This window comes from Vulpes vulpes, chromosome 14 (genome assembly GCF_048418805.1).
Source record: "Vulpes vulpes isolate BD-2025 chromosome 14, VulVul3, whole genome shotgun sequence".
Classification (NCBI taxonomy): domain Eukaryota; kingdom Metazoa; phylum Chordata; class Mammalia; order Carnivora; family Canidae; genus Vulpes; species Vulpes vulpes.
In genome coordinates, this window is record NC_132793.1 from 34,248,702 (window position 1) to 34,263,785 (window position 15,084).

At 38.8% G+C, this 15,084-nt stretch overlaps 1 protein-coding gene and 1 non-coding gene across 3 annotated transcripts in view; one reads left to right on the top strand and one right to left on the bottom strand.

Moving 5' to 3' along the window:
• PLCB1 (phospholipase C beta 1) overlaps nt 1-15,084 on the top strand; it is a 669,180-nt gene that overhangs the window by 568,029 nt on the left and 86,067 nt on the right. For both annotated transcript variants that reach the window (XM_026012292.2, XM_026012291.2), the window contains exons 28-29: nt 14,399-14,475; nt 14,583-14,672. In XM_026012292.2, the coding sequence (XP_025868077.1) occupies nt 14,399-14,475; nt 14,583-14,672 (167 nt within the window). The remainder of the gene's footprint in view (nt 1-14,398; nt 14,476-14,582; nt 14,673-15,084) is intronic.
• Nucleotides 3,806-3,940, bottom strand: LOC112930124 (small nucleolar RNA SNORA70). The gene has a single exon (XR_003237052.1). It is a non-coding gene; the product is annotated as a small nucleolar RNA SNORA70 (small nucleolar RNA).

Consider the following 15,084-nt stretch of genomic DNA (forward strand, 5'->3'; position numbering starts at 1 on the left):
AGTTTATTTTATTGCCATTTGGAGGCATCCACAATTTATACCAGTGTCTTTGGCTGGCATGTATCAGAACTTTCTATCACTCCATTTGTAACAACCAGAAATTGTTCTGCCAGGAAATCTTTTGACTGAGAGTACCCAGAAGTGTCAGTTCTATCTTTGGTTGTGGATCCTAGTTAGGAACAGGCCTCTCAGGCTAAATTAGACAAGTGGAAGTGTAATTAAAAAGCAAGTAGGCCCCAGGTAAAAAGGAGTATTTGGGTGATGAGGAAAATTAAACAAGATATTTCATCTCCCAAAATTGCTTTGGGAATTAAATACAGATGTGTTTAGGTTAAGGTTTATACATTTCAAGTGCTGGCACCCACAGTTCAAGGATTAAGAAAGAAAGTATTACATCAATAAACTCCCTGCCAAACCTTCATTAAAAAAAATATTTGCAGGAAGCCTGGCTGGCTCAGTAGGAAGCCTGGCTGGTAGAGCATGTGACTCTTGAACTTGGGGTTGTAAGTTCAAGCCCCACGTTGGATGTAGAGATTACTTGAAAATAATATCTTTTAAAAAATTAAAATTTGCAAAACACTGGAGATGAAGATGTGGTCACCACACACACTCAGGGAATATGTATCTCAAAGTTATAAAAGCATATGATAAATGAAATAATAAAATTATCAGCAAACTGATGTGAAAACCCAGATGTGGGAACAACTTATTTAACTATATAAATTGATAAACATCAATAGAATATTTTTGAGGTAATTGTTCATAGGAGCTAGAGAATGCACACCAAGCTCTATAGACTCTATTGCTTCAAAGAAATGTTTATACCTGTCCAAAGAAGAATCTCTGTCTTTAAAACTCTGTATCCAAATAGCTCTGCAGCCTGGTTACTCAAGTGTGGGTCCCAAATCACTTGGGACCTGTTAGACATGCAGTCTCCTGCCCTACTCCAGACCTGGTAGGTCACAGTTTACATTTTAATAGGAGTCCCAGGTGACTTGTTACACGTTCAGGTTAAAGAAGCAAGTTTCAGAGCCATCAGTCCTTATCTTTGCTCAAAAGGCCTTTTGGAATACCACTAAAGTTCTTTTTAGTTGAAATGAAAAATGCAGCATGAGCTCCATTATTCACAGCTGCTCATCAAGCTGAAGGGATACCTATTGGTGTCAAAGGCACAGGGCCTGTGGAAATCACTCCTGTCATTTCCTGCCTATACTGGCAACAGGAGAAAACACTTTCAGGTAGAGGTGAATGAAAAGAAAGATGCAAATTCCTCAACTCCAATCATGGTCTTGTACTCCCTGAAATCTCTCCATAGACATTGTGGGGATCTGTGAACCCCAATTGGGGACCCCTGTTCCAAAGATAGGTTGGGATGTCTGCTCTAAATTAATCTGTTTTTCAGCAGCAGCCTTAGGGTGACCCTGAGTTTGGTTATACCATTAGGGTTAAGTTTTCGTTTTAGAAGTGACGTGGTGTGAGGGTGCCTGGGTAGCTCAGTTGGTTGAGGTTGAGCATCTGACGCTTGGCTTCAGTTCAGGTCATGATTTCCGGTCCTGAGATCAAGCTTGAGTCAGCTCTGAACTCAGTTGGGAGTCTGCTTGAGCACCTACACTCTTTCAAATAATTAATTGTTTAATTAATTTAAAAATAATAAAAATAAAAGTGATTTTGGTAAGTGATAGTAAGTATTAGGAGGTCCCTCTGGGGGCTCTTGATGATGTCAGTAATGAGAGGCTGCTGCTGAAAAACAGATTAATTTAGAGCAGACATCCCAACCCTATCTTTGGAACAGGGGTCCCCAACTGGGGTTCACAGATCCCCACAATGTCTATGGAGAGATTTCAGGGAGTACAAGACCATGATTGGAGTTGAGGAATTTACATCTTTCTTTTCATTCACCTCTACCTGAAAGTAAGTATTTTCTCCTGTTGCCAGTATAGGCATCACATTCAAAACCCATAGCTTGGGATCCCTGGGTGGCTCAGTGGTTTAGCACCACACCTAGGGTGTGATCCTGGTGTCCTGGGACCGAGTCCCACATCAGGCTTCCTGCATGGAGCTTGCTTCTCCCTCTGCCTGTGTCTCTGCCTCTCTCTGTGTGTCTCTCATGAATAAATAAATAAAATCTTAAAAAAAAAAACCCATAGCTTAGTGAGAGGCAATTCCCTGGTCATGTTGCCGGGGTCACTTCTCAGTTGCAGCAGCGCCTTTCCCGATGTTCTGTCTTCTCTCCTTTTCTTCTTTTTCATTGCTCAAGAAAAGATCTCCTCATTTTCTTTCATAGTCACCACAGTCTTTATCTTCTGCAGAGACTTGTTTTGCTTTGCTTTGCTTTACTCCCTATGTTTTCTCCTCTTTCTCATGTTTAAAGTCTCACACGTGTGCCAATCCCATTCATTTCTCCCTTCCTTCACATCAGCCTTAATGGCTGCTATTGTTCTTTACATCCTCCCATTTATCTCACTAAGAATCATTTCTGGGCCCAAGCCCTGAGTTCCTCAGGTCCATGCCAGTCCCGGGGATTGAAAGATGTTTCATAGTGACAGCTCTGGGTGAATACTGACCAGCTACTGATGGATGTCATATCAGGATGTGAGTAGTGATGAGTTGAGGCTCTAGAAGCAAGTGTCATTTCTGGCCACTGCTCTTCAAGTGAGTAGCTGTGTGACCACTCTGAACTTTCATTTTCTCATCTGTCCAATGGATGTAAGAATAATCCTTACTTCACTGAAGTGTAAGGAGGAATAATGAGATAATGTTCACAAATCCTTGCTTTTAATGAAGACTTTGTAAAAAATTATACATGAATTGACTAGGAAATCTTGACTTCACATATAAATGTGTATTGCAGTTTTTAACATCTTGCTTCAACTTGATGGAGCTCATTGCCTTCCTTTTGATGATTTCAGGACACCATTTGCTGTTGCAGCCTGTAAATAAGACAACCTTGAATTTTCTCCCTTCTATGGTCAACCAGCTGAAGTATATGGGCCAGGAGTAAATACAGTGTCAGGAAGTAACTCTACTGAGTTGTGGTAGTGTTCTCTGTCTTCCTCCAATATTCTGACCTTAACATGAGATTATTTTTCTTGATAAATAAATGACTTAACTTTCCTAAAAATTTTACATTCTCCACCAAATAAGAAATGACAAATAAGTCAAAGAATTTAGTAGTGAAATAAAGAATGAAAGAATTGTCAAAATGTGTTCTTATTTGTTACCACTGGATAACCCTAATAGAATGGATGTTGTTCTTTTTAGATAGATAGATAGATAGATAGATAGATAGATAGATAGAAGTTATCTTTATCTTACATTCCATTGCTTTAATTATGAGCAGAAATTCCCTGTGTCTATTAGTTATTTGTATTCCTTTTATTATTTTTTTTGGCAGGAAGTAGGATTTATTGGTGGGCATGAATAACAAAAGGGCAGTGCCAAGACTCTCATGAATGCAGGGCCCATCATTTGTCCAGGGGACCATGATTAGGGATGTATTACACCCCATAGCCATCTAGAATGAACTGCTTTCCAGCCACCATGTGCTCAATTTATTTGCATTAAATTATTCAAGCCCTACTTTTTGGGAATATGGCTCTTTTGGTGGTCAGGGAACTTGAACTTGGCCCTGAGCAGAGCCTTAATCACATGCTCCTTGTTCTGCACCTCAGTGTAGAGGGATATGATGACTTGGCCAATGTGAACTCTGGCCACTGTGCTCTGGGGCTTTCCAAAGGCACCTTGAATATCTGTCTGGAGCCTAGATTGGACATAGTACTGTCAGAAATGAATGTCCACTAGAAAGGACTGTTTCCAAGGCCCCTCAAGGCAACCAATACAAACAACAGGCTGCATATACTAACCACAGAGGCTACTGTTTGCAACCATTACACACCAGACCCCCAGGGCGGAAGGGTATAGTCAGCTTAATTGGCTGTGGATTATAGTCTTTTTTCTTTTTATGGACTTCCCATTCATATCCATCACCTGCTTTTCTGTTGGATTATATCCTTTCCTTCTGACGCATAGAGTTTATGTGGTATCTTTTCATTTATTATTTTGGGAGGTTGGGCAAGTTAGAGAATATGAAACACACTTATATAATCATTTATTAATCAGAAGTTCTTGAAGGCCTCCTGTGGTCCTCATACTGGTGGGGGAATTCCATGTGGACCAAGCCTAAATGTAGTCCCTGCCCTCAGGGGCTTACAGTGGTTAAGAGGACAGGTTTTGAAATCAGACAGATCTATTAATAGTATGCCCATCTTTATCAGGTAGCTTTGTTGCATAATAAACACCTCAAAACTTATTGCCTTAATACAACAATTTGTTTACCTCTTGATTCTATGTGTAGCAATTTGAGCTTGACTCAACTGGATGGTTCCTCCCGTCTTGGCTGGGCTTATTCACGTGTCTCTGGTTCAGCTGTCCATCACCTAGTGACTCTGATTCTGGAGTTTGGCTGGCTGTTGGCTGGCTCAGATGACTGATCCACATCTCTCATCATCCAGCAGGCTACTCTGACCTTGTTCATGTGAAAATTGAAAAGGATTCCACTTGAGAGCCAGAGGAAATGGACAGGTGTTTTGAGAGATTTTCTAAAATTCTTCCTTCTTCTTTGGTCAAAGCAAGTCATAAGATTTGTCCAGATTCAAGGGATAGGGAAATAGATCCTATCTCTTAGGGGACCTGCAAGTCACATTACAGAAAGCGTGAATGCAGAGAATGGTGGAGAATTAGGGCAATAATCTACACTCAGCCCTCATATTTTGGATGTGAGATGCAATAAAATCATCCATGGAAACTTAACATGGTGCCCAAAAGATAGTCATCATTCTTTACCAAAGAACTATTTGCATAGGATTTAAGCTAAGGAGACATAACTTCCATTTTTATTTGTATAACATTAGCTAAATAATTTTACCTCTTTGAGTGTCTTTATCCTCATTTTTAAAATGAAAAGTTTGTACAAGAATGGTTGTAAAGTCTCCCTCTGACAGTAATGCTAATTTCCTTTAATTATAGAATCAGAGATGACCCAATTCTTGGGCCTATTAAATAATGAGGAATTTAAGTTTAAAGCAATAAATTTTGGTTTTTCTTTTGTGTGTGTACACAATATATCTTAATGTACTTTTATGTGTTAATTGGTAACTATTTAGGTAATATTAAGAAAAAAAAGTCAGGAAATAGAACCATCCCCAAAGGCAAAGAAAATAATAGTTTTGACTTGTGTCAACTTAAAGAAGCTTAGGGAACAGAAGGGATTCTGCTGGAAGGAAAATCCCAGAATAGAACGCACAAGTCTGATCATTTCTTTTGTGCCCTCTGGAATTGCAGGACTCATTGCATTCTATTTGCCAAGTCAGGGATGCTGAAATGATATATTTTGCATTAAGAAAAAAAAGTAGCTGACATGCTGTGGTATTTATCTTCACAGGCAGCTCTTTTGAGTCTGGATTCCAAAAGGACTGTTGAAATATTAAGCCCATGATTTATTGCCCTATTTTAGTAACAAACCACAGGACAAATCACATATCTTTTAATCAGATCTCTTTTGCTAATTATTTGAAAACCTCTAGTTTTGCACATTATTGCTACTTTCCCACATCTGAGTGGTAACTAATATTTATTTTATTTATTCTAAACTAAATAGTCTTGACATCTTTTAAAATTACAAAGCCTTACCCTAAAATTGTAGTGGTTTGGTTGTGGTTTTTTCCATTGACTTAATCAGATATAACAGTCTCAATTAATTTGATGAAATTCAAACATTTTCTCATTGGTAAAACCCAAGTATCATTAGCATACCTTAAGTAGAGGTCCCTTTACAAAATTCTCAATTTTTTCAAAAGTTTGAATGTATTTCCATTTTACAGCCTCATAAAAGAACACCAGAAATATCATTCAAGGGAGTATGGTACATTGATCTATTTATATTTCCCAGAAAGCTAAAAAGCTGACATTTACCTCAGTGTAACTTAAAAGTGAAAAATAATTCTAAATGTTACATATTTAATGAACATTGACCAGGAATTGTGGTGAGATTTTTTTTTCTTTTCTTTCCTTTTTTTTTTTTTTTTTTGTGTGTGTGTGTGTGTGTTTTTTGCCAAGCAAAGAATTCCAAGGATCTTTTAACATTTAGACTCAAATAAGTTGCTATAAATTCTATGTAGTTATGCAAATATTAAGAAATAATTTCATAGGTATGAGAGAACATCTCAGACAATGATTGTTGCCCTTTTAGTCCAAGATTTTTGTCCTCTTGAAAAGAAAAGAGAACAAATGAAGAATATCAGCTCCCTGTGAACTGAACCTGTCAGCTCATGGTTGGACCATCAATACTAGCACAAAAATCCAGCGCATCGTAGGTGCTCAGTAAATAAACACTGGTTGACTGACTGAATGAATGTTTCTCAATGTGAATGGCAGGATACACTCTAGTGTGAGTGTCCATCTTGCATTTTAAATTGTCAGTAATGTCTTTAGTCTACAAATCATTACTTGGTTTAGAAGCCTCATAAAAGAACACCAGAAATATCATTCTGAGTTAATCATAAATTAACTCTTTGTAGAATAAAAAACAACAAATTATAGTGAAAATTCAGTGGATGTTTTGATGAGCAGAAAAGAAGGTAGTATCTTTTCTAGATATATTACTGGAAGGGGAAGGAAAATGGGTTGTGCCTAAAGTCTGAACATCCTATACTTGACTTTTGCTTATTTTCCAAAATTGTCCTTCTTAAGAAGAGACTCTAAGCATGCCAATTTCTGTCCACATGTTTTTTTGTTTTTTAGTTTGTTTTGTTTTTTAATCCCTTTTGAGTTAGAGTTAAGGAATTATTCTCTTCCATGGAAACCATTCTCTCACCCTCAAATAACTAACTCAAGTGAATTTCAGCACGGAGTTGAAAACAAGCATGAAATTATGTTCCCCCAGGGCTTTTCTTTTTCACTCCTTAAAAGGTTTGGAACATTTAACTAGGGGAGTTGTCAAGAGTGGTAAATAAATAAGCCCAATAACTGAAATGTGCCTATTCCTTTGGGCCAGAGAAAAGAACCATACTAAAAGTTAAAATTAAATGTTTACTGCAATTCAGTTTAACCATGTACTCTCTTGTTCCCCCCACCTCAGGAATTCTAAACTAATCTTTTCTTAAACTTCAGTGAGTTTTGTGACTAGTGCATGATTGAGTAGTTCTTTGAGTAGAGTCTATCTTCTAATAAATACACCAAAAGTGAGTGCATCTTTAGGTTAGCTAAAAAACACTTCAATTATTGTGTGAAAAATCCCTCTTCTGGGTCCTGATTTCACACCTCATGCAATAGAAATTCTGGACCCAAATATGCAGTTTCCTTTATCTTATTTGGAGTTTTCTATTTCAAGATTTTGCCACAATTCTTTTAGTTGCAAGTGACAAGAGTCCATGTTGAACTAACTTATACACTAGAAACAGGCATAGAGTAGATCACATAAGGAAAGAATGACCATAACACCAGGGAAGGGAAGGCATGGAGAAATGGATGCTGGCAATCACTGGCAGCCCTTTCTATGCCTGGCGTCTCCCTATATGTCTCCCCTTTTCCTTCTGTTCCTTTCTCTCTTTCTGTCCTTCTCCCTCTCTTTCTCCTTTCTTCTCTCTCTTTCTCTCTCTGTGTCTCCCTCTCTCTCTTTCTTTCCAATGTGTACTAGCACTATTCTTTTCTAACAGATACAGGTTTCCCTTTGTCAGAAAATATAGGCCAGCCTTATCTAAGTTATTTCTTTCTCTAGTAGCAGGTTGGAAAAATCTTGAGGAAAGCCTTGTAAACATCATGTTATTGGCCAAATTTGCATCCTTAGACCAATCACCTGTGGCTAAGGTCAGGTGATGACTGTCCAATTTAGATAAATGCCTCCCCTGGGACCAGTTTCCTTGGCCAAGGGATGGGGATAAAGAATACAGTAGCTCCTATGGGAACCACATTTGGCACAGAGCCAGTTCTCAGAAAGCAGAGGTTCTTCCTGGAGATGTAGTGTTAAGTAGAGAAAACCATAGCCAGGCCCTAAATCTCTCTTTAGTTGTAGGAAGGGGATAATTATACATATTGATGCATATGTGTATATATATGTGTGTGTATATATATATATGCCAGTTTTGTGGGAGTCTGACAATAGTAGTATATTATTAAAAAAGACACGTAATATTAATCATTTTACCTCCTGGACCCTAAGGAGAGGAAGTGTAAAAGAAAACAGTAAATGTTGAAAGGACAGAATTATAGTAAGAGTAATGGTCTTTTGGGAATAGCTGGAAAAGCAGAATGCTACAGGGAGGGGTCTGTAGTGTGGAAGAGTGGGAGACGCCAAGGGAAACTGAGCACAATGGAAAGACATTCACATATTTGCCATATTAAACACAGGGATGTTGTCCTTTTTAAAACACATATTCTCTGTGATTCTAAGGAAACATTGTTTTCATTAGTTGCATGCAAAACCATGTTTTAAAAGATATACTTGGATTTCATAATAAGGCATTTGTTTCTTATGAAACAAAACTTAGCTTGTGGGGTGCCTGGGTGGCTCAGTTGGTTAAGCATCTGCCTTTGGTTCAGGTCAGGATCCCGGAGTCCTGGGGCCCAGCCTGGTATTAGGCTCCCTGCTCAGTGGGGAGCCTGTTCCTCTCCCTGCTCATGCTCTCTCTCTCTCTTTCTCTCTCACTTTCTTTCTCACAAATAAATAAAATCTTTAAAAAACAAAAATTTAAAGAACGCCAAACTTAGCTTGTTAAGTACGAAAAGTATATAGTCCTGAAAGTATTTCCAATAGGACAGCCCATGGCTTAAACATGATGTTTCATTATTGTCACCAAGGTCAGGATCCATGTGGCTTTAAAACTTTAAAGATTTGGGATCCCTGGGTGGCGCAGCGGTTTAGCGCCTGCCTTTGGCCCAGGGCGTGATCCTGGAGACCCGGGATCAAATCCCACGTCCGGCTCCCAGTGCATGGAGCCTGCTTCCAGTGCATGGAGCCTGCTTCTCCCTCTGTCTCTGCCCCTCTCTCTCTCTCTCTCTGATGACTATCATAAATAAATAAAAATTAAAAAAATAAAAAATAAATAAAACTTTAAAGATTTCATTCACATCAATTTCTGAGTACTTATTTTGTGTAGAGTCTGGGTTTCCAAAAAAATAATTATTAAGAAAAGGAGATTGCAGTGGTGGTATTCTTTTAGGGAGCCATAATAAAGTATGTACACATAAAGGTAAATATCTATAATATATTTTACAAAAGCCAGTTAAAGGGCCAGGCTTAGAGTTATCTGGGCAGTCAAAGGAGAGAATTACCAAAGGCTGGTTTAGAAAGGAAAAGGGCATGGACAAGCAGGGACCCAATTCCCACTCCCTTGTCAGAAACAGTTAAAGTAGCCCAGTGTAATGGAATTTTCTGTAATCATGGGAATGTTCTATATTATACTGTCTTCCATTCAAATAGAAATATCATCAAGGTGGAAAAAAATAACATAAGACAAAGCAAGTGTGGACAGTTCAGAGAGCAAAATACTGCCTAGATTATTGGGTATGATGAATGCTAGCCAGGAAAGGAAATTTGGAGCTGGAGCATAACAACATAGTGGGGATAGAAGGCCAGTTAGGGCTTTAGTACATACAAGAAGAAAAAATATGTGGGATGGAGTGGAAGAACTAAGGAGAGACTTAGGGCAGGAAGAGAATTCTACATCTAGACCAGAGTTAGCAAAAATGTGCATCAGAATCCTGTTAACACAAAGCCATGAGATACATGGTAACAGGAGCAATTCACAAATCTCTATGACTCACTTGATGTGGAAAGTACGCAAGAAGGAAATCAAATATAATGTCCACTTTTGAACTAAATGGTGATAATTAGTGGGAAAATACAATGACTTATCTTCTGTGCAAGACAAATCCTAAACTTGCTTGTAGAAATGTTGAGATGCTGGTGAGCCATTCTCAGGTAGAGTTAGTCAGAAGTAGTGCATGATGCTGAAATGAATTGAAGCCCCTAAAAGAGTTGAAGTGACTGTGGTATTTGCTGGAGATATACCATAAATTCAGGAAAGAGAGCTTTGTGTGAGAGTGTTGGCAACTGGCACAATGTCAGGAAGATAGGATAAAGTCATGATCCCCAGCTGTGTGCAAAGTCACCCTGAGGCACCATGTTGAACTCACACAGGCATGATAAGATAAGATATTTTACATTTTTTAAGGAAACAGCAACATCTGTTGGACACTGTGCAGACTACTACTATTAAGTTTGGACCTAACTATTTCATGAATAAATAAAGCTGTCTTTTTATTTCTTTTAGCTTAAGAGTACCATGAAAAAAGATCCTAAGGACAATGTGAACTAAGAAACTTTATGAATCTCTGGAATAATAAAAGTTAAGTCTGAGAAATGGCCAATAAGTCTAGGAACAAAAAAGTCTTTGTAGTCTTAGTGCAAAATCAGGGGAATTCCAGTGGTTGAAGTGGAAGTGACATGATGGAGCTAAAGAATATCAGGCTGGGGCATCCAAGCTTTGGAAGCTGCAATTGGTCTTCTTCCATTGTAGGGTTAGAAATGAAAGAAAGGCCCAAGATGGAACAAAAGTTTAGGATTATGGGAGGGTAAGGAAAACAGAGATGGGTTTTTATGCAAAAGGAATGTGACCATGAGGCACCTGGGTGGCTCAGCGGTTGAGTATCTGCCTTTGGCTCAGGGTGTGATCCCAGGGTCCTGGGATGGAGTCGTATATCAGGCTTCCCACAGAGAGCCTGCTTCTCCCTCTGCTTATGTTTCTGTCCCTCTCTGGGCATCTCTCATGAGCAAATAAATAAAATCTTTTTTTTTTTTTTTTTAAAAAAAGGGAATGTGTCCAGGGCAGAAAAAAAAGTTTGAGAGAAGAAAATGAAATGGTAGATCAAGTCCTGCCACAGGTAGGAAAAGATATGATAGAAAACAAGGGCAAGAACTTTCCTCTTGGCCGGAAGGGTAAGGAAACCAACTTAGGGACCTACAAAGTGGTCTAATAGGACTTGTGTGTATGTTTTTCCTTTCAGCTTTCACGACCACCCCAGGAGGGAAATTTTATCCTTGTGTCAGAGGTGAAGATGCTGAGTTTGAGGTAGTGAAGAGAATGTAGATAAAATGTCAAAGATCTTTTGAGACAGAAAAGAGGGACTCTGAGGGAATGTCTTAGTCCATTTGGGCTGCTATAACAAATTCTCATAGATTAAGTGTTTTAAATAACAGACATTTATGTCTCACAGTTTTGAAGGCTGGAAGTCCAAAATTAAGGTGCTCTGCTGTCTGGTGAAAGCCCACTTCCAGATTCATAGATGGCTATCTTCTCATTATGTCTTCACATGGCTGAAGGGGCAGTCGTGCTCTGTGGGATATCTTTTATAAGGGCATGAATGAGGGCTTAAACTTTGTGACCTAATCACCGCCTCACAAAGCTCCACCTCCTAATACCATTACAGTAGGGGTTAGGATATCAATATATGGATTCTGGGGGGACATAAACATTTGGCCCATTACAGAGAGCTTCTTTTAAATTTTCTCCATCTTTCTCAGTGATCTAGACAGTGCCTCTCAAACTGTAGCATGATACAAATCTCCTGAGAATCTTGTGAAAAATGCAAATTTTGATTTAGTTGATCTGGGGTAAGGCCCGAGAATTTGATTTCTGTTGTGTTCCCAGGCAATGCAAGTGCTGCTGGTCCAAGATAGTTATGCTCCATTTTGAGTAACAAGATCTAGAAAGCCAAGTCATTGGCTCAGAGTTTGTAGAAGAGCACTAGGTATTTAGAGTATTTGATAAATATTTGTTGGATTGTGGCTAAATTGAATAGTTTACATAAAGGTGTTTGTTCTGGGATCAAAAGAGGTGGGAACTCTTCCAGAGTAAAGAGCAAATGTAGACGGTCTAAAGGAGAGACAGTGAGGAAGGCCAGGGGATGCAGCCGGTAGGGAACTTCTGTGAGACTTTGAGGAAGTGTAGTGCTTCCAATTGTATAGGGGGTGACAACAAATCAAAATAAATATAAGAATTGTATGGGGAGAAGGGTTGTGGGATCTCAAACTCAGGGGTTTCCATGACTGGATGGCGAGGTAGCTGAGGATGAGGACAACTGAGGAAGGAAAGCAAGAAATGTGAGCAGATGGTGGCATGATCAAGAAAATAAGGGAATATTCTGGAGTCAGGTGAATGACACAGATGACAAAGTGGAAACAAGTATGAAGGCCGTTGAATTAAAAAACATTGCTAGAAGATTTAGCAGTGGTCTGTAAAATGGGGACAGGCCCACAGAGACTCCTGGCGAAGTATCCAAATCACCAGAGATTTTGAATACTGATTTTCAGGCCCACCCCCTAGACATTTAGAGTCCATAGGCCTAGGAACAGGCCCCACAATCCACATTTTTAGGAAGTTACCCAGGAGTGAATCTCATGTTGCAGCAAAAGTTGGAGGATAACCCTCTTAACTCCTTGGGGTTAGTGAGAGAGAAGAAAGATCTTGTGGGGAAAGAAAGGTGCTAGGTGCATGCCCTAAGCTAGAATAGAGATTGTAGCAATATCAAGGAAATTCCCAGAGGTTTTGCACATTGGAATTTTATGTCTAGACAGCTTGATAAATGGCACTATGAAGCTGTAATATTTCATGATTTCTGTGATGGTCATGATCAAGCAATGTCTTTTGAATGATCAAATAGGTTTTTTGCTGGCCCACATCCCAGTTAATATTTGTTCAGATTTAATTCACTTCACAGATGAATGCATCAAATTTCACACTAACGTTAGGCTAATGTGCCATCTTTATTATAATTCTCTAAGAAAATATCTCCCTTAACTTTTTATTCTCTTATGTAAGAAGGATTTTTCTGTGTTTTTTTTTTAAGAAAAAAAATTCTAAAATCAAAATGAAAAGAGCATGGGGAAGTGGTAAAGGCTACAAGCCACAGAACCTAATTTGTTGGGTTTGTACTCAGCTCTGCCACTTACCTGTGAGTGTGAGCCCAGAACTTAAGCCACAGGTGTCAGTGTCTTCATGTGTAAAATGAAGATAAAAACACAACCTCAAAAAAAAAAAAAAAAAAGCACAACCTCATAGTGCAGCTCTTATAAGTGGATGAATTGAATACACTTAAAAATCTTCAAACTGTGCCAGCCATATGTAAATGATCAAAGCAAATTTGCTGGGACTGAGTAGATTGCTTTATCCCTGTTGCAGCAATCACTTATATGAAACTGTGTCAACGTACCCTGCTGTATCTGAGAATCTCTATCACTGGCGAACATCAGTGGTAGGATTTCAGAGGAAGCCCACACTGTCTACTTGGGGCTCCAGTCAGACAGGTGGAGTCCAGTTGCCACCACTGCCTGAGTAATGGCAAAAGGTTCTCTAGGTTCTTCATGTGAAAAAGAGAAAGAGATGCGATTGGAGGAGAAAATGACCCTTGGGTAATTGATAAACATTTATTGAGCATCTACTGAATATGAGGAATGATGCAGAGGGCCTAGGATATGCAAACACAAACACAGTCTCTGATCTCAGGAAGCTTGGTTTAATAAGAAAATAGATGCAAGACAGTAAAATAATTGCTTTCATGGCATGTGTTAAAATCCAATGGTACCATACCATAGAAGAGAATTTCTGATGGTCTTTGGAAGGGACCCACATAGGGACACAAACATCACTTTCTAAGATGAGCAACTCATGGCCCTTGAAGCAATTAAACAATGAATTAAGTGGAAATCAAGAATTACAATTCACAGTTGATTATAATTTACATTCATGTTATTTTGAGCTTCACTGTATCTTCAAGAGACAAAGGCATTTGAAAATCCCATTTATAACTGAGAAAATGTAGCACTCTTGACCAAAATCATATTTTTGAGGTCTTAGATAGAGTGGGGACTGGAACCTGAGCCCACTCTGTTCGTTCTCTTCACATTGAGCCAATCTGCAGTAACCAGGACAATAATCTAAGGAATTCTGTTTAATTAAAAAAGATGTAGGGTTGCCTGGGTGGGTCAGTGGTTTGGCTCAGGTCATGATCCCCAGGTCCTGGGATCATGTCTTGCCTCAGACTCCCTGCAGGGAATCTGCTTCTCCCTCTGCCTATGTCTCTGCCTCTCTCTCTGGGTCTCCCATGAATAAATAAGTAAAATCTTTTAAAAAATTTAAAAAGAGATATGAGGATTACTTTCATATTACAACCTAGATAATGGTTTTTAAATCACGTCCCCATTGCCTGTTCGATGCGCAATTTTAACTATTGTTAAACATCAATCAGAGATTTTCTAACTCCACACACTGCTGTCTGGGGGATCCAGGGAGCAGGTGCTTTGTTTATGATCGTGTAAAACAGCAAACACATTTTCTTTCCCCAGCTTATTCAAAAATTGACGGATGTTGCTGAAGAATGTCAGAACAATCAGTTGAAGAAGCTCAAAGAAATCTGTGAGAAGTAAGCCTGCGTTCTCTTTACATTGGGCTTGTGTCTATACATGTATTGCACACAAACTGCCATTTCATTTGCCTTTTTTTTTTCTTCTACTTCCATTTTGACTTCAGAGAGAAGAAGGAATTAAAGAAGAAAATGGATAAAAAAAGGCAGGAGAAGATAACAGAAGCTAAATCGAAAGACAAAAGTCAAATGGAAGAGTAAGGAGGAAGAATCCCTTCTCCCCTAAATTTCACCTGGGGACTATTTTATTCTGTTTAGAATAAGAGCTTCTTAACCACATAAAGATCCATCTGTGAAATTTGTCCTCTAATTAACCTTTCAAAATATCCCTTTTGTAAAGTTTGTGTTGTTGTTGTTGTTTTAAACATGGAAAAGGATGAAGGCACACCTAGGGATCTTTCAGATAAAGACTGAGTAAAGAGTTTCCTTTAGGAAAAAATCAAATCCTCAGTTCCCATACTGTGAGGCAACTTTCCCAGCATTTAGTGAAGACAGAGTTTGCTTGCCCTTGGGCGGAACTGACTTTTGTCCAGAGCTAGCAGACTGTACCTTTCTTGCAGTAGCAATGAGAATGTTGAAAGTTCTGTAAAGTTTCATCTGGAAGTCTGA